The following is a 17,787-nucleotide window of genomic DNA, read 5'->3' on the forward strand; positions in this document are numbered from 1 at the left end:
CAATTTTTTTTATCTGTTAGATTTGATCTCTGTTATTTTGATTGTTATTTATTTTATTTGAGATAATTTATGAAATTAGATTTTTTTTCAATTCCATTATCATCCAACTTTTTAATTTGTAAAATTTGTTTCTTATTATTTTAATAAATTTGAAAAAAAAATAAAACACTAATAAGCTATTTTCCAGCTTCTAAACACTAGAGAGTGTTTTCCAACTTATTTTCCATGACGCTACCAAACATCGAAAAATAATTTACTCTTCCGAAATTCACTTTATAAAGAAACCATTTTCTAAAAAAAAAAAATACTTTCCTACAAACAAATAGGGTTTATATAAAAAACGATTAAAGCACCCGAGAAACAACCATTGTTTTTTATTAATCAACCTATTTTTCAGCCATTGTTTCACCTGAAATATATGAGAAACACCTAACAAATCTCAATAAACCCACATGTGCTTTTAAAGGAGCAAAAAATTGATTAAATCTAAAAAATCAAACCAAGATCACAAATCTTTTAAAGCCTCAATTTATTTCTTTTAGATAAGATGAAGATAAAAAAACCATTATCATTAAACACTTCTCATAACATTTTAACACCAAACTTGATTATTATAGCCACTGAAATCTTACAACCAAATACTTTAGTCACCCTCTTTTATCCATGAGATAAAATAAATGATAAAATAAATTTTAGAATCAAAATGATAATGGTAAAAAATTGAAATTAGACATATATTATCTTTCGTGTCTTTCATTTCAATTATTTATCTTTTAATTTTATAGATCTGCTATAATTTTAAGGTTAATTTCATTTTATTGAACCAGAAAAGAACAAGGTTAAAAAAAAAAGAATCAAGAGAATCAAGAGCTTAACTATTCTCCATCACAAACCCCGGATGTTTGCTCATATCAAACCTTAATTGTTTAGTTAATTAATAATAATGTGTAAATTGGCTAAAAAAATATGTTATCGTTATAAACTTATAATTAATTGAAAAAAAAATAAGAGAGAAAACTCACTATAAGACAAATTACAACCCAAAAGATTGAGTTTTCAAAAACTTTGATTTTTTTTTAAATTTAGTTTTTTAGTAATTTTGGAACTAATAAAAAAAATAATTTTTGAAAAATATTATTTAAAAATATATTTTATTTTTTTTTAAAAGCAGTGCACAGTCACCCTCTCCAGGCACACTGAACAGAGAATAGGAGTAACAAAATACTTACAAAAAAAAAAACGTCAAACCCCGACAACTCCCGCCATTTCCCCTCTTCATCGACTAGCTTCCCACCACTCTTCCTCTCTCTAAAAAAGCACATAAACAGACGCGCCACCCGCAATCGTCCACCACGTCTCCAATTGATGCTCAGGCTCCGTCCATGCGTCTCTATACGCTCCATTTACTCCACGCGCCACTCCAAGCTTCTCTCTCCTCTCATTCCCTCTCTCTTATTCTCTAAATCCCCATCATTTCTAAAATCCCACACTCTCTATCTAAACCCTAATTCCACAATGTCCACCTCTCGCCCCTCCGCCTTCGATGCCCTCATGTCCAACGCACGTGCCGCCGCCTCCGCTAAGAAAAAAACCCAACCCCAACCCCAATCAAAATCCAGCTCCCCCAAAAAACGCAAAACCCTAGACCATCCTCAAAACCCTGATAAAACCCTCAATTCCGTACAAAACCCCCAAACTGATGAATCTAAAAAGCTAATTAACACTCCAGATTCATCGAATGAGCCTAAATCAGAACCAAATTCTAGGTCTGATAGCTTATTAAAAGTCAATGAATCGAATAAACTGAGAGTTGAGGATAAAAATACGGAGTTGAAGAGCAAGATTGTGTTGTTAAAGAAGAAAGCCGGGGATTTTAAGCCGGAGATGATGGCTAATTGGGAGAAAGGAGAGAGGGTTCCGTTTATATTTGTTTCTCTGGCTTTTGATTTGATAGCGAACGAGACAGGGAGGATTGTGATTACTGATATTGTTTGTAATATGTTGAGGACTGTAATGGATACTACTCCGGAGGATTTGGTGGCTGTGGTTTATTTGTTAGCTAATAAGGTTGCCCCTGCGCATGAGGGAGTGGAACTTGGGATTGGGGAAGCTTTGATTATTAAGGCGCTGGCGGAGGCGTGTGGGAGGAAAGAGAAGGAGGTTAAGAAGCAGTATAAGGTGATCGCTTTTTGTGGTTATATTGTTGGTTTTGTGTTTTGTTAGAATGGAATAAGAACTGAAAATGAATTTTTCTGTTAATTATGTATATGATTGCATCATTTAAGTTTTACTGTTCAGTTTTTGCTAGTGTGAAGATGATTTTAGTTGCCCGTGTAAAGATACTTCTTGAAACATGCACTTTAGCTTAATGTTAAAAAGAATAGGTGATGCTACAGAAAAGTTTGTTGAGCTAATCAAATTGCAAAAAAGCGAAAAGGGTTTGGGATAGAATCATAAATAAGAGAAATTTTCTATGAATGCTTTAGATATAGTTTTTATTAATTCTTCCATTGGACTTGCTGAAAAATGATTTTTTTTATCGATGCTTTTATTGAACTTGTTGAAAACAGAAAGGAAAAATCATGTCATACCGTGAACTTAGCTGCACACTTTGCTTTCTTGAATGCTAAATTTAACATTTTGGATTTGCCATCTGGTTTATCAAGGAGACTTGATGTGCACAAGTAACAACTATTAATATACAGCACAAGTAGCTTGATTATTTATCTGACATATTCATGAAATCTACTCTAAGAAACTGCTAATGAGTTGCACATATAATAGAGGGCACTGGCTTTTATCATCTGAGTTGTTTCAGTTACACTTTCAATAACTCATTTTTGAATTTTGTAACCCTGGGTTTTTTGAATTCTGGTTGGGATTGTTATTCAAGCTCATTTTTGCTTTATGCATGTTATTTTCAATTGGCAGGACTTGGGAGATTTGGGCCTTGTTGCAAAAGCAAGTCGGTCATCCCAATCTATGATGCGCAAGCCTGATCCATTAACAATTACTAAGGTTTTCAACACATTTCAACAGATTGCTAAGGTACTCTCTACACTTAAGTTTTACTTCTTGATACCTATGAGTTTGGAAACTTTGTTCACTTGGGCATGGTTAACTTTCTTTTTGCAAGCAGGAGCAGAGGTTGCATTATTTATGCATTTGTTTTTGTAGAATTTTTATTCTGATGTATGAATAAGCTTTAGCCTTCATATCGGTGGTGTTTGTGCAAGAAAATCACCATGCATTGCTGTAATTTTCATATATTTTCCTATCCCACCACTATAGTATATTACTAGTCCAAAATAAAGAATAGAAAGAACATTGCGCACGACCTTTGGTGAGAACTTAGAATCAATCATGTTTATGAGTTAGTTCATGGCTTGTGATGTCCCTTGAAAGAAATAGTGCATTAGAATTTATAGAGGAAAACAAATGTAATTTTTTTCTTTCAGTTTTGGCTTTTTTTTTTGGATCCACTCTTTCCTCTATTAGGCCATTAGGCAGCACAGTTTATCCTTTCCTAAACAAGAAAAGAATACAAAGAAACATTATTTGGAGAATAATGTGCTGGAGAAGGATATGCCCACTTTCCCATGGGAAGTAAGTTAAACAATATAGCTTAATTTAACCAACTTACCTTATTTTCTGCAAAATATTGATAGGAATCTGGGAAGGATAGTCAAGACAAGAAAAAGAACCATATCAAGGCGCTTCTTGTTGCAGCCACAGACTGCGAGCCTCTGTATCTAATTCGTCTGCTTCAGGTCATGATTAGAACATGTTTTCAGATCTTTTTTTCTTATGCTTGTTTCTTGTGGTCTAACCTTCCTTTGGAGTCATTTTGCAGACAAAGTTGAGAATTGGACTGGCAGAACAGACTCTTTTGGCTGCCCTGGGACAAGCTGCTGTATATACTGAAGAGCATTCTACTCCTCCTCCACACATTCAGTCTCCTTTAGAAGAGGTAAGTTGAGGACATGCAGAAAGATAGACTAAAGAAAAAAAAAAATAGAATGCTTTAACAAAATCTGAAAACAAGCACCTTAAAATTAATGCATGTCAATCACATTTTCTGTAAAAGAGTTAACTGCTGGGTGCAAGAACATGGTGGGGTTATATCTCCCAAATAGATGAGACTCTTCATTCATGACGTGAGCCTATGTTTTGAGGTCTTGGTACATTATAAAAGTTACGACTTCTCGTTATCTGTGAAGATGATAACAGTATTTCCTTATCAGATAAATTGCAAATGCATCATGAAAACTTGTTTCCAGCTGAATAGCCTTGTGACATAACTCTTTTGGTAATTTCCATATAATTGATACTGATTACACTTATATGTTAATAATCATTACCTGGATTAAGATGAAGCAATTTAGACTTTAGGGATATGTTTGGTGCTTGGCTTGAGCACATCTTCTTAGGTATGTGATTAGCTTGAGCAGTTTGGCATGTGCACAAGACTGAGGCTTGGAGGTATGGGATTCAAGTTTTGAAATAGCAAAAACTAGATGTGCTTCAGCTCCTTGTACATAATCCGTATAAAAAAGCAATAAGAAGGTGTCATAGCTATGCAAGGTAATGTGAAGGAATAGACTCCCAATTTTCTGAAATGGATTGTTATCTAAACACATTGGAGACAAGTTATCACATGGTTTTATGAAAACCTACTTTTAAGATTCCAAAACTTGAAATATGATGGAATAACATGCAATCATTATTTGATCAAGCAACACTGATAAATTGTGGGGATCTAATGACAAACTGGCATCTCCTTGTGGTTTTGGAATGCATATTAATGATCATCAAGTCTGTTCATGCATTGAAATCTCATCTTCTTGGAAGTTTGACTGACATCTCTCTAAGGCTTGAGAAAGTCCAAACTCTAGAGACATCTAATCAATACAGTGGTAAACTAATAGTCAATGCCAAAGGGAAAGAGTACAGGTTGTTGTCATCTCCTTATAACCTGCATATGGTTATCAACTAAATTTTGAAGGATATAGGGAAATGGCCAACATGTCCTAGAGATTGTGGTAAACAATAATCTCCTTATGAGTAGCTTGCATGCATATTACTAGTATTTTGTGAGTAATTATCTATGTTTTTTTTTTTTTTTTGAAATTTTTGGTAGCATGCTAATGGTTGGGGCTTTTGAGTCAATGAATTGGATTCATTTATCAGCATTTTCTCTTTACATATGAAGTTATTTGATAGTTGTAGTTATCCTACAATATTTTACCCACCAAAAAGTGGACTTTTTTGTCAATTCCAAAGATAAGGTTGGAGACTGTACCGCACAATGCTTCAACTTCAAATGCTTATGTTTTGTTGCCTCAATGTTTCTTGGAATTTTCATTTTTTTATATGTATTTCAATGAGAGGTATACTGAGGACCTTCTTTCCTTGTTCTAAATTCTTAATCCTCTATGCTTTTTTAAGAAGCCAGACAAAAGTATTTGGATTTTGTAGGGGTCTGGTACCTTTATTTTCAAATCTTGCTTAAAACTAAGATTCCGGTTTGGTTGATGGTTCCTTTAGGATAAAAACTAACAATTTAGTACAAGCTTGCAGGCTGTTTAGGGCATTGTCACCTTTATATGGACATTATGTTAGGACACCTTTTCCTAGGATGTTCTATTATTTAGGATGTGTGGATTAGGTTGTTTGTTTTTGGTGGTGAACAGTGGATCTTCCCTTCTGAGCTTGGAGGTTATTGACAATTTTTGTGCAGTTTGGGATCGCAAACATTGGAAGATTTTTCTTAACTTCGCTTTCTATTGTGTGATTGAGTGTTTGGATTTTTTTGTGATTTAGAATGTCTGGAAAAAAAATATAGCAAAACTTTTAAGAACCAAAATTTTGAGGCACCTATTTGTCAAGGTCGGTCCTTGACAATGGAGGTTGATAGTGAGAAAAGAGATAAGAAATAGAGAAATAGAGGGAAGAAGAAGTTCTGCAATTACAGAAAAAGATTCTTACTCAATGACTTGGTTTACACGTTTTCTACACCATGTATTTATACCTTGAAACTAACCATTGGTTTGCTTATTATTGGCAGTAACTAACTTCCCTAACTGTCTCTAACTACCTCTAATTGAATTAACTAACTATTCCACACATGTCAGTTCTTATTCATCACATGTTAAATGCTTGTGCATTGCTGCTGCAATGGCTCCTACTGCTTTGTTCCTGCCGCTGAGATTGTAACTTCTTGATTACATAACAATTACTCTCAAGCTTCTTTTGGAATTGTTAGAGGTTGCAACAACCTAGGATATGCATTTCTCTCAAGCTTTGCCCGCTTATAGATTTCACGTTCCTCAACAGCTTGCAAAACCATTTTCTTCATGGATGGCCAATAGAATGAGGATTTTAACCTTCTATAAGAGTTTTGAATTCCAGCATGACCACGAAGATAGGAATCCTGAGCTGCCAGTACTATTATGCTCCTTAAGTTTCCATTTGAGCCGATCACAACCCTACCTTTGAATCTCCAAATGCCTTCTAGCAATGTATATTGTGGCCAAGTATAGGGATTCACTAGCTTTTCCACTAATACTTCATGCACCAAAGGATCATTTTTATAAGTCTCTTGTATCTCCTTATGCCAAGCTGGTACAATGTTAGTAATTACACTTGAGCTTCCATGTTGAACCCCATCCATTTTGCTAGAATCATTAATATCCTTAGTGACAAGTACTGCTAGGTTCCTTTTCCCTTTCCTTTATTGGATTTGATAGTTGAGTTCCAACAGCTTGGTCAACCCTTTTCGTTGCAAGAGTGTATGCATCTTCTGTTCCAGAAGATACCTTAGACTCTCATGGTTTGTTTTGATAACACACTGATTATGCTCTAAGTAATGCCTCCATCGATCCACTGCCATTAAGATTGCTATATACTCCTTTTTGTAAATTGATAGTCCCAAGTGTTTTGTACCCAATGCCTTATTGAAAAAGGCTGGAGGTCTTCCTTCCTGACCCAACACGACTCCTAGTCCATTAGTGCAAGCATTAGTTTCCAGCACAAAGACCTTCCTAAAATCTAGCAATGCTAATACATGTGCTATGCACAAGACTCCCTTCAACCTTTCAAATGTTTCTTGAGCCATTTCATTCCAGCCAAAGCTATATTTTTTCAACAGCTCAGTTAGTGGTTTACTGATAATTCCAAAATTCTTCATGAACTTCCTGTAGTAACCAGCTAGCACCAAGAATGCCCTCCATTCCTTAATTGTGTGTAGTGCTGGCCATTCTTGGATTGCTGCAGTTTTTTTAGGATCAATGACTACTACATTTCCAGAGATTATATGTCCAAAATACTCTACTTTCTTCCCACAGAAGGTATACTTAGATTGTTTTGCAAAGAGTTGATTAACTCTTAATTGTTCCAAGACCAAACCTAAGATGATTGAGGTGTAGTTCTAGTATAGAACTATACACTAATATATCATAAAAAAACCAATACAACTAGGATATGCATTTCTCAACTATGATTGAGGTGTAGTTCTAAGAAATGGCTCCAGTATAGTGTTCATCAGTGGCCGGAGCATTGGTCAATCCAAAAGGCATCACCTTGAACTCATATTGTCCATGGTGTGTCCTAAAGCTGTCTTTTCGACATCTCCTTCAAACATCCTAACCTAGTGATGGCCAGACCTTAGGTCCAGTTTAGAGAAGAATTCTGAACCATTAAACTCATCCACCAACTCATCTATTAATGGAATTGGAAACTTGTTCTTGATAGTTGGATTATTCAGTTGCCTTTAATCTATATAGAATCTCTATGTGCTATCCTTCTTCTTGACTAACAGGACTGGAGAAGCAAAAGGGTTACTGCAGTGCTGGATTATTCCTTTCTTGAGCATATCTTTCACTAATTTCTCAGTTTCTTCCTTATGAATGAAGGAACTCTTGTATGGTCTTATATTAACTGGTTCTGCTCCTGGAATTAATGGAATTTTATGATTCAGACTCCCGACAGATGACATTGAGTGGGTTCTGCAAACACTGAAATTCCCTCAGTAATGCCTCAATTTTAGGGTGACAAATTGCCTTTTCTGCAACCTCCATAGCTTCCAGAATAAAAAACTGTCCAACAAATTCATATAATGCCTCTTTAAGTTTCTTATGGACCTTATTTACAGTAATCTCTTGTAATTCAGCCACCTTTCCTATACCTCTCAATTCAATGCTTCTTCTATCTTTCTTGAATGAAAATTTCATTCTCATGAAATCAAACAAAATAGGTGAGTACCCTCGTAACCAATCCACTCCCAATACAATGTCACACCTCCTTAGTTTCAAAATTCTATGATTTGCATGGAACTCATAATCTTGCATGAACCACTGAAATCCTGGACTGTAACCATCACACTTCATAATGTTTCCATTAGCAACAGTAATTGCCAACACTGTTGTTTTTACAATCACAACCTTAATTTTCAGCATCACTTGCTCATCAATGAAGCTAAGAGTGCTTCCACTATCTATTAGCATCACCAACTTCTTTCCTTGACAGCCACCCCTGATTCTGATAATATTATGAGCATATCTATCAGCTAAAGCATGTAAAGACAGTCCATATTCCTCGATTCCATCTTCTCTTATTGCCTTTTCATTTTCCTATTCTACTTAAAAGAATTCTTCTTTACAATCCTCCAATCCTTCTATCATGTTTAGTCTTTTGTTACACATCTATGGCCAGGAGTAAACTTTTCTCCACACTTAAAACACAATCCAAGTTTCCTTCTTTGTTCATAAAGATTATCAGATGCTAGTTTATTGTTAATCAATAATTTCTTACCTGACAATTTGTCATAGCCAATCACCGAAGGAGTTCTTGAGATCATCCTATTCTTCTTGGTGATTTCCCTATTATATTCTTCTTGCCATTTAGCCTATTCAAAGGTTTGCAATAATGTAGTTGGCTTGAGAATCTTTAACATAGGCATGATGTCTTCCTTGAGTCCACTTATAAAACTGGACATAATAAGCTTTAGGTAAAGAGGAATTAAGTACACTCATTAAAGACTTAATTTTCTCCAACTTATCAACATATTCTTCTACACTTTTTTCTTGTTCTAGCTTGTTGAACTCTTCCACTACATCATTTTGACAGCCAAATCATATACATATTGCTTTTGTGAATTCATCCCAGTTGGATAAATCATTCCTTCCTACCAAGAACCTTTCATACCAAATCTCAGCCTTTCCTTCCATGTATAAGGCAACAATCTCTACCCATTAATGAACACGTATGAGATGCATTTTAAAGAATCTCCTATATTTTTTGATCCAACCACAAGGGTTCTCTCCATAAATTAGGCAGGTCTGGCAAGGCTATATTATACCCTGTCCTGCTTCCTTCTTGGATTTCTAAAACGTCTCCCCTATTGCTATTCTGGTGATAGGAATTGTTTCCTTCCAGAGTGGTTCCTTCCCTTCTTCCTTACTCTCAATCCATATTAGCCTTGAAAGAGTTCGAAGTTGATAGCACATTAGCCTTGAAAGAGTTCAAAGTTGATAGCATTGTATCCAATTATAATTGCAATTGTTCCACCTCTATTCTAATCCTTTGTATTTGTTCATTGGTGCGTTTATTGTTCTCTTCTAGAGCTTTTATCTATTATTGTCTACCATGGTGAGTTAGAAGAATTTGTGTGGATCTTCTAGAGCTTTGACACCAAATTGTCTCTAACTAACTTCTGCTTATTATCGGCAGTAACTAACTTCCCTAACTGTCTCTAACTACCTCTAACTGAATTAACTAACTATTCCACACTGGTCAATTCTTATTCATCACATGTTCAATGCTTGTGGATTGCTGCTGCAATGGCTCCTGCTGCTTTGTTCCTGCTGCTGAGATTGTAACTTCTTGATTACGTAACACTATTATACAATACAGGCTTTGATTTCTTGGAGGAGTTTATCTTGCTGATATTCAGCGATTTGTGAGCGCTTGTGTTTTTAAGATGTTGTCTTTTCATGAGGATGTCTTATTCTTCTCTTTTGTAAATTTGTTTCGATCTTACTTAATAAATTTATTCTTATTCTGTTTTCAGTTTGTTTCTATTGGGATCTTGTGTATAAGATGTAAAAGTTTCCATTCATTGTTTGTGTTGAGTAGTTATGACTTTTAAGAGGTATCTGGAGTAATTGCTGGAATCCATTTTAGGATATGTAACCAATGGTTGAAACTTGACGTTTTTCTATATCTTTTATTTTATTTTCCCCTGACTTTGGTGCTATATAACTGTGTATGTAACAGGCTGCAAAGATTGTTAAACAAGTTTACTCTGTGCTTCCTGTCTATGATAAAATAGTCCCTGCTCTTCTTAGTGATGGCGTATGGAATCTTCCCAAGACATGCAGCTTCACACCTGGTGTTCCAGTTGGACCTATGCTGGCAAAACCAACCAAAGGGGTTTCTGAGATAGTAACTAAATTTCAGGATATGGAATTCACCTGTGAATACAAGTATGATGGAGAACGTGCCCAGGTGATACTAATTAGTCACACTGCTTTTCTTCTGTTGCTCACTGCTTTTCTTCTGTTGCTTTAAGCGTCCTTGTTTTATGATATAATTTCAATTGCTTGATGCAGATACATTACTTGGAGAATGGCTCGGTTGAGATATATAGTCGAAATTCTGAGCGAAATACTGGAAAATTTCCTGATGTTGTTGCTGTGATTTCCCGGTGAGTTTCATTTCTTATCAGGGATTCCTTTTCTTCTATGATATAGGTGGTTGTTTGTTTGAAACTCCAAGGACTTTTGACATTGGAAAGATTCTATAAATTTAAATGAGTGAGTTTTGCTGCTTTGTACTCAAGTTAAGAGAAGCGGTGGCTACTATATGGATGCTCAAATCAGCTTCTTCTATCTCATTTACTGCAATGGCTACAGATTGTGCTCTGCAATTTTGAAGCCTTCAGTATTTTTCGTACTTTCCTCATTTTTTAGCAACATCTAGTAAGTGTGTTGCAGCACCTATTCCTTTTTCATGTCCTTTATAAGGTAGTCTTCTATTTCCTTGCATACAATCTTGAATAAATCATATGTTCTTCAAATTTTGTTCAGGATTTGACTTGCGCTGATTTAGAATTCTAAATGCAATCTTACCTGTATAATTATATTGTATCTTTTACACACACACACACACACACACACAAGATTCTTCATGCTTACATCTGGTTTATTATGAACTAAATTTCATCAAGAGATTTATTGTCTGTCTGCAACTATACTCTCTGATGACCATAGTTAGTAGTTTTCTGATTAATTATTTGTAATTGGTAGTTGCTAATGCTTACTTTCTTTGTGCAGATTAAAGAGGCCCTCAGCAAGCTCATTTATTCTGGATTGTGAACTAGTTGCGTATGATAGAGAAAAAAAGAAAATTCTCCCCTTTCAGGTAATTTATGATCAATTGAAGTATTTTGTTATTTGTATAAAACACTACCACTTCCAAGTAATACAATATATATTTTTTGTTGTTCATATTTTTGTGAAAGACTGACTTTGTGAATTCAAACATGATAATTGCTTAAATATTGTTATTTGAATTCTTTGAATGTTCTGATATTGTAAATCCTGTATAGCATAAGGAATAAACAATGAAAATGAATCTCCTTTTTGCTTCAATAATATAACTGGATTTGTAAAATACAATATACATTTATTCATGTCAAAATAGTGAATAGTTGGGCAATAAGAATAGTGACAGGACTAATATTAAAGAAGGGCAGAGTAGGTCACTATGCCAATTCCTACTTTAAGTGAAAAGTCAAATCCCTATGCTGGTTGACTTGTTTGTTTGGTTGTACTTTTTTCTCTGAATGTTGCATGAAATAAATCTAGATGGCCACCAAGTATTGGGATTCATGCTCTTTTGAGTTAAGATGGATAAAGCTTTAATTGGTATGTATTTGTGCAGATCCTCAGCACCCGGGCCCGAAAAAATGTGGTGATGAGTGATATCAAGGTTAATGTTTGCATATATGCCTTCGACATGTTGTATCTTAATGACCAACCACTTATTCAGAAAGAACTGAAAGTCCGTAGAGAGGTACAAGGTTTTCATTACTGGTCATTTAGTTCATGTATTTGCTGCAGTCTTTCTACTATTTGGTAATAAAATTTGTCAGAGGCTAGGGTTTCTAAAGTGAGAACTTTTAATAGTACTGCTTTCACATAAAACTAAAACAAATATTCTGTGTTGAAATGTATCTGAAATACGTGGTAAGGTAGGATTGCAAAGTCCATTTAGTGTGTATTTTTTTTCATACTTGTTGACATTTAAGTTTGGTATATATTGTCAAATTGTCAATCCTTTTGAATTGCCAGTATTAACTCTAAATATTTTCTGTATTGCATTTGGTGGTGCAGTACTTGGAGCTCCCCTTCCTCTCTGTTTCTCTCAAATAATGATTTTTAGTTGTAGTAGTAACCCTTACTAATGTCATCAGGGTGACAATTTGAAGATATTGTGCATATTCTAACTGCAATCAATGGACAAATAGCCTTTCAAAAGCCTGTAAGGCTGGCCCATTTCACAATAAAATTGTTTTCGTAATTTGTCATAAATATTGTTGTTTTATTTCTGCTAGGGCTATTCTAAGAACACTGATTAGATCTAAGGAAAGAGCCATCCTCTTTTAATGCTATTTGATTTTGCATGCAACACAGATGGATTGGGGCAATTTTTATGATTAAAAGCCCACTCCATTAAAATTAATCCGGAATCAATTAACAAATAATTTAGGAGGTTGTGAGGAATGAGTTGTCGATTTTCTTTGCTCCATTTCTAATTTTGATAAAAAATTCCTTTGTTGTACTATACTTCATTCATTTTACTCCATTTTTTTTGGACTTGAATTCTTGGCCTATCATACACACAGACAGTGCAATAGTGTCTCTCTATGTGAAATAAATTAGTGCTGACATGCTGCATAAATATCTGTTTTAATATAGGAATTGATAAGCAATATGAAGCATGCTTCAAGGTTCCTTTTCATTTCTTAAAAGTCTGGGATCTTGGGTTAAATAATTAACCTGTAAATTAGCTGCCCTTGTAATTATTTTCCTATATAATTATTCATATTGATGATTGGTTTTGAGAGAATTTATTAAATTTATCAAAACATGCATGACATTCTATTATAGGGTTTCTCTATGTATACATAGTCTTCATCCCTTTGTCCATAAACATTCTATGAAGTAAAGAATGTGCTGCCAACAAACTTCCACCTATATTTTTCTCATTTGGCTTGGATGTATTCATCTGCTCAAGTCAGAAAATACTGATGTATTGATACTGATGGTCCCATGACTTTGGACCTGTATAGCATCTTTACAGTTCATTCGAGGAAGAACCTGGATTTTTTCAGTTTGCAACTGCAATAACATCAAATGATCTTGAAGAGATACAAAAATTCCTCGACACTGCTGTTGATGCCAGGTCATTATCTCGTTTTTTTTACCATTTTCAGTTGACAACTGAACATGAACCTGATTTATACATGTATGTGTTTTTAGCTGTGGTTATCAAATATGAAAATTTGGTATTGCTGCAAGGGCTTCTCTATCTTTTATCGTAAGTTTTTGAGTTGGAAGTTCTGCAACATCTCATTAACTGCAAGGTTACTTTGAAAGTGATTCTTTGCTCTTGACAGAGATTACTGAGTTTGTGTGGCTTTTTAATCTTTTTTAATGTTATTGAAAAAAATTAATTGATTTTATGGAAATGGAAAAACATGGTTTGATTTCTGATTTTCATTTAAACCTTCAATTTAAAGCTTTCTTGACAAAATATCTCTAATTTTTTTCCATACATTTTTATACCTGAACTAATTTTAGTATTCCAAGAAATCTTGAAGCTTTTTACTAAAGGCTGCAAAACTTGGGCACAGGAATGTTTCTGAACGCTGGACTCACTTGTATTATTTGAATGCTGGCCTCACATATTTATATCAATTTTTTTTTAATGAAGTGAGGCCGTGTGGAATATAACAATGCTGATGCCTGGAAACTTGGAACATGATTTATTTTCAAATTAATGTCTTTTGGATGTTGTAAAGTAAAAGTTGAATGTCACAGAAGTTTTTTGAAAGTTCTTCCTTTTTCATGTACATTACAATGACATGCTAAGCTATTATTTATTTTTGGGGTTATTGACTCGTCTTAGTTTGCAGTTGTGAGGGTTTAATCATCAAAACAATGAATAAGGATGCTACATATGAACCTTCAAGGCGATCACATAACTGGCTGAAATTGAAGAAAGATTACATGGAAAGGTAGGATGAATGAATTAGGGTGTTTTCATTCTTATTGCACAGTTTTTGTTTTGGCTAAATTTTTTTAATGTGCTGTGCTCTGCAGTATTGGAGACTCACTAGATCTAGTGCCTATTGGTGCTTTCCATGGTCGTGGAAAACGTACAGGTAAATGCTGTTTCTGTCGAAGCATATACTTCTGTTTCAATGCATACAGGCCAGATACAGCCTTGATAACAGATTGCTTTGATTTTATATTTTTTCTGGTGGGGTTGGGGGTGTTTAGTGGGAGGTATTCTAGTTTCAGGTCGTGGCCTTTTTGGTTCATGATGCTAGTGTTTGGTTTTTAGGTGTCTATGGTGCTTTTCTCCTTGCTTGTTATAATAGCAACAACGAAGAATTCCAGAGCATATGTAAAATAGGTAACTCAAAAATAATTTTCTGGATTTGTTTCAACTTTCATGTCCAATTAAGGGTGTCTTTGTTTTTAACAACGGTGCCATTCTTTTCTTTTTCTTGCTGTGATGGGAAGGCACTGGATTTTCTGAACAAGTGCTTGAGGAACGTTCTGCTAGTCTCCGTTCACAAGTGATTCCCAAACCAAAGGTACAGTTATGTTTTTTCATGTGACCAGTGGAGTCCTGTGTTTTTACTATGCCAGTTCTAACTTTATAGTTGGTTCCAGTCATACTATAGATTTGGAGATACTATTAAACCAGATGTGTGGTTTGAACCAAAGGAGGTATTTTGATCTACCTTTTCTCATGAAAAATGTTAATGTTGGTTTTTATACTATGCTGAGCAGAAGCTCTGTTTCCTTGCTGATTTTTTTTTGTGGAAAAAAAAAGGTGTGGGAGGTGAAAGCAGCAGACTTGACTATTAGCCCTGTTCATCGTGCTGCAATTGGTGAAGTTGATCCTGACAAGGTTGAATTCATCTTGTTTCCATAATGCTTTATTTAAACAAAATTGGCTCTATGTTGGTAGGGCTGTGTGCATAATGAATTAACTAAAAAATTTCCTCATTAATGGCCTGAACTTTTAGACATGTATTTCCATGCATGTGTATTCAGATACCTACTGTTCATGTGATTGCCATATTGCGTGCATCATTTTTTAAATTTCCTGTTCTGCAAAACGGGGTTCAGGCACTTGATGTTTACCTTTTGATGGTTTGGATCCAAGCTTTTTTATTCTCCTTCCTTTAGCAGTTCCTTGTTGTCAAACCAAACCACAAAAATGTTTTCTGCTTCTTAATCTCATTTCTTGCCTTTCTTGTTCAAGGGTATTTCACTAAGATTTCCACGCCTTGTTCGAGTTCGAGAAGACAAGTCTCCAGAGCAAGCCTCATCATCAGAGCAGGTAATGAACAGTCTTAGTTGCTGATTGTTTTATGGGAAAAGGAAAAAAAATGGTTTTGTTGGCTAGAACTTCTATTCATGCGTTGCTCTGCACATTTCAGGTTGCTGAGATGTATAATGCCCAAAAGCATAATCATCAAAACAATCAAGATGACAATGACGATGATGATTGAAGGATAGGATTCTGATGTCGTCATTTCCAGACAAGTTTCCCTGTAAAGACCAGCAATGTTGCGGCAAACCCTTTCCATTCCATAACCCATTGACTCCTTGTCTTTGAGCCTCCATGCTCAAAGGACTGCTCAATCAGAACTACCAGATCCGTCCCCCTTTGCATGCTGCACTGAAAAGCAGCCAGAGATTACTTGTGATTAACTAGAATTATTGTAGTTGTATTTGGAGAAAAGAAAAGCTTGTGTGCGCTATTTGAAATTTTGATGATGTACAGTTTGAATTTAGTCAATAATAGGTAATCAGATATGGCTGTTTTGATTATTAAAAAAAGAGAGTAATCTCAAGGCACGCATCTGCATAATGTTCAGAAATTAGTGTTAGCGGTTAGTAATTTGCGAGATATGGAATTTGTATTATCATGATCGAATGAATTAGTCATCGCTATAAAGAATAAATGCTCTGGTAAAGCTTTTTCTTAATGCTCAGATACTCTGAAGGTCTGAAGAAGGATTTCAAGGATGTAGCTCTTGATATTCAAAGTTTATTATAGATCGTCTCCCAAGGATACTAATTAAAAAGGTAATTGTAAAATGTCGTAGTGATTAGATAAAAATTTTAATTTCAATTTCTTGCAGATCGTATTTTTCTAATTTCTACGTTAAACACATGTTATGCAACAATTAGCTAGGTTCAGGGACCTGACCGAACTTGAAGTCTGTACTGCTCTTTTTTTCCTCTCCCAACAACTGTCACTGTTCCGTGAAGGAAAAGCTTTGAAAACAGAAGTTGCCCAGTTGTCAAGGAAGAAGATGGCAGCAAAGAAGCGAAAGAGAGGGAGGGAGAAAACATGGTGATACGTTCCAGCCAAGGTCAAATTCGGATTTTGACGTAAAATGCGCAACTATCCAGTTTTACGGAAATAGTCATAATTCTCAATCCCACCGTTGGATCGGGCTGAAATTTAACGTGGAGGCTCCTGACATGTTTTCGTACCTTGGGTTAAAATATCATGTCAATCGGAGTTCGGCAAGGCATCCAAACACGGGTCAACAGAGGCTGTACGAGTTTTGTTATTTACTTCCTTTTGACTTGTGGACTTCCTATTTGGCTGAGATTCTTTTCCTAAAAGGATGCGGCAGCTTAGTTTGGGAATCTCCTAATTCTACAAAGATCTTTAATGGGCTGCAACATAGTTTCCAAGTGTGGCAAGGATTCATAAATGTTTCAGAATCCTTTTCTCGCAAGGATTCCTTATTCATCCTAGCTACAAAAAGGAAAGAAGATTTCAGAACTAATTCTACCTTCAGATTTGATTCTCCTAGCTTATATAGGACTTCTAAAGGGCTACAAATTTGATCCTATCATATTTAGGATATTAAATTCGGATTTATTTATTTTAATGTTATTTTCTTCTTAGTTTAGGGTATATTTATATTATTTGGGTTTAATTGTAAGTGAGCATCATATAAGTCCACATAAGGGGTCCATTAGGGTTTATTTTAGTTTGCATTCACTATAAATAAGGGCATAACTAGACATGTAAGGAAGACAATTCAGATTAATAAAACTTCTTGTTTGCCGCACTTTGTGTGTGTGTGTTGGTGAGATAATCTCCCTTCCATGGTTCTCTAAAGAACTGAAAACGACTTATCGAAGAACAAGTGGCTTCGTGGCGTCATCCTTATACTTCTCGTTCTCTAATCAATATTGTTGGGTGGGGGTTTACGTTTCCAATAGTGCTGGTGCCTAGGTACAAGTTATCTTTGTGTCACACTCCTATCAAACCTGATTTACTTGGCTTTCCGGGAATTGGTGTCTTTGTGTGTGGGTTGCGTGACCACGTGATCACGAGGTTCGCATCAGTTGGGGTATGAGATTTGCTCCATTAATCAGGTTATATCCTTCTGAGATTTTCGTTTCTTGTTGTTTCCACAAAAAAGAAAAAAAAAATTCCATAGTGTCCAATTTCTTC

At 35.2% G+C, this 17,787-nt stretch overlaps 1 protein-coding gene across 1 annotated transcript; it reads left to right on the plus strand.

Annotated features, from left to right (window-relative positions):
• The first annotated feature begins 1,183 nt into the window (after positions 1 to 1,183).
• Positions 1,184 to 16,294, plus strand: LOC118034779 (DNA ligase 1). The gene is made up of 17 exons (XM_035040179.2): positions 1,184 to 2,178; positions 2,932 to 3,048; positions 3,669 to 3,770; positions 3,854 to 3,970; positions 10,276 to 10,506; positions 10,611 to 10,705; positions 11,334 to 11,421; positions 11,944 to 12,075; positions 13,355 to 13,467; positions 14,201 to 14,302; positions 14,388 to 14,449; positions 14,632 to 14,703; positions 14,814 to 14,887; positions 14,967 to 15,023; positions 15,130 to 15,207; positions 15,565 to 15,642; positions 15,743 to 16,294. Exons 1-17 carry the CDS (start codon positions 1,366 to 1,368, stop codon positions 15,812 to 15,814), a joined length of 2,403 nt encoding a protein of 800 aa, XP_034896070.1. The 5' UTR covers positions 1,184 to 1,365; the 3' UTR covers positions 15,815 to 16,294.
• Positions 16,295 to 17,787: the final 1,493 nt, after the last annotated feature.

This window comes from Populus alba, chromosome 9, assembly GCF_005239225.2.
Source record: "Populus alba chromosome 9, ASM523922v2, whole genome shotgun sequence".
Classification (NCBI taxonomy): domain Eukaryota; kingdom Viridiplantae; phylum Streptophyta; class Magnoliopsida; order Malpighiales; family Salicaceae; genus Populus; species Populus alba.

Excerpts from the sequence above, each read along its gene's own strand:
- LOC118034779 (XM_035040179.2), top strand. The coding sequence starts at position 1,366 with ATGCTCAGGCTCCGTCCATGCGTCTCTATACGCTCCATTTACTCCACG. Across the intron at positions 14,450-14,631 it reads TGGTCGTGGAAAACGTACAG|GTGTCTATGGTGCTTTTCTC; the intron begins GTAAATGCTGTT and ends TTTGGTTTTTAG. Across the intron at positions 15,208-15,564 it reads GTGAAGTTGATCCTGACAAG|GGTATTTCACTAAGATTTCC; the intron begins GTTGAATTCATC and ends TTCTTGTTCAAG.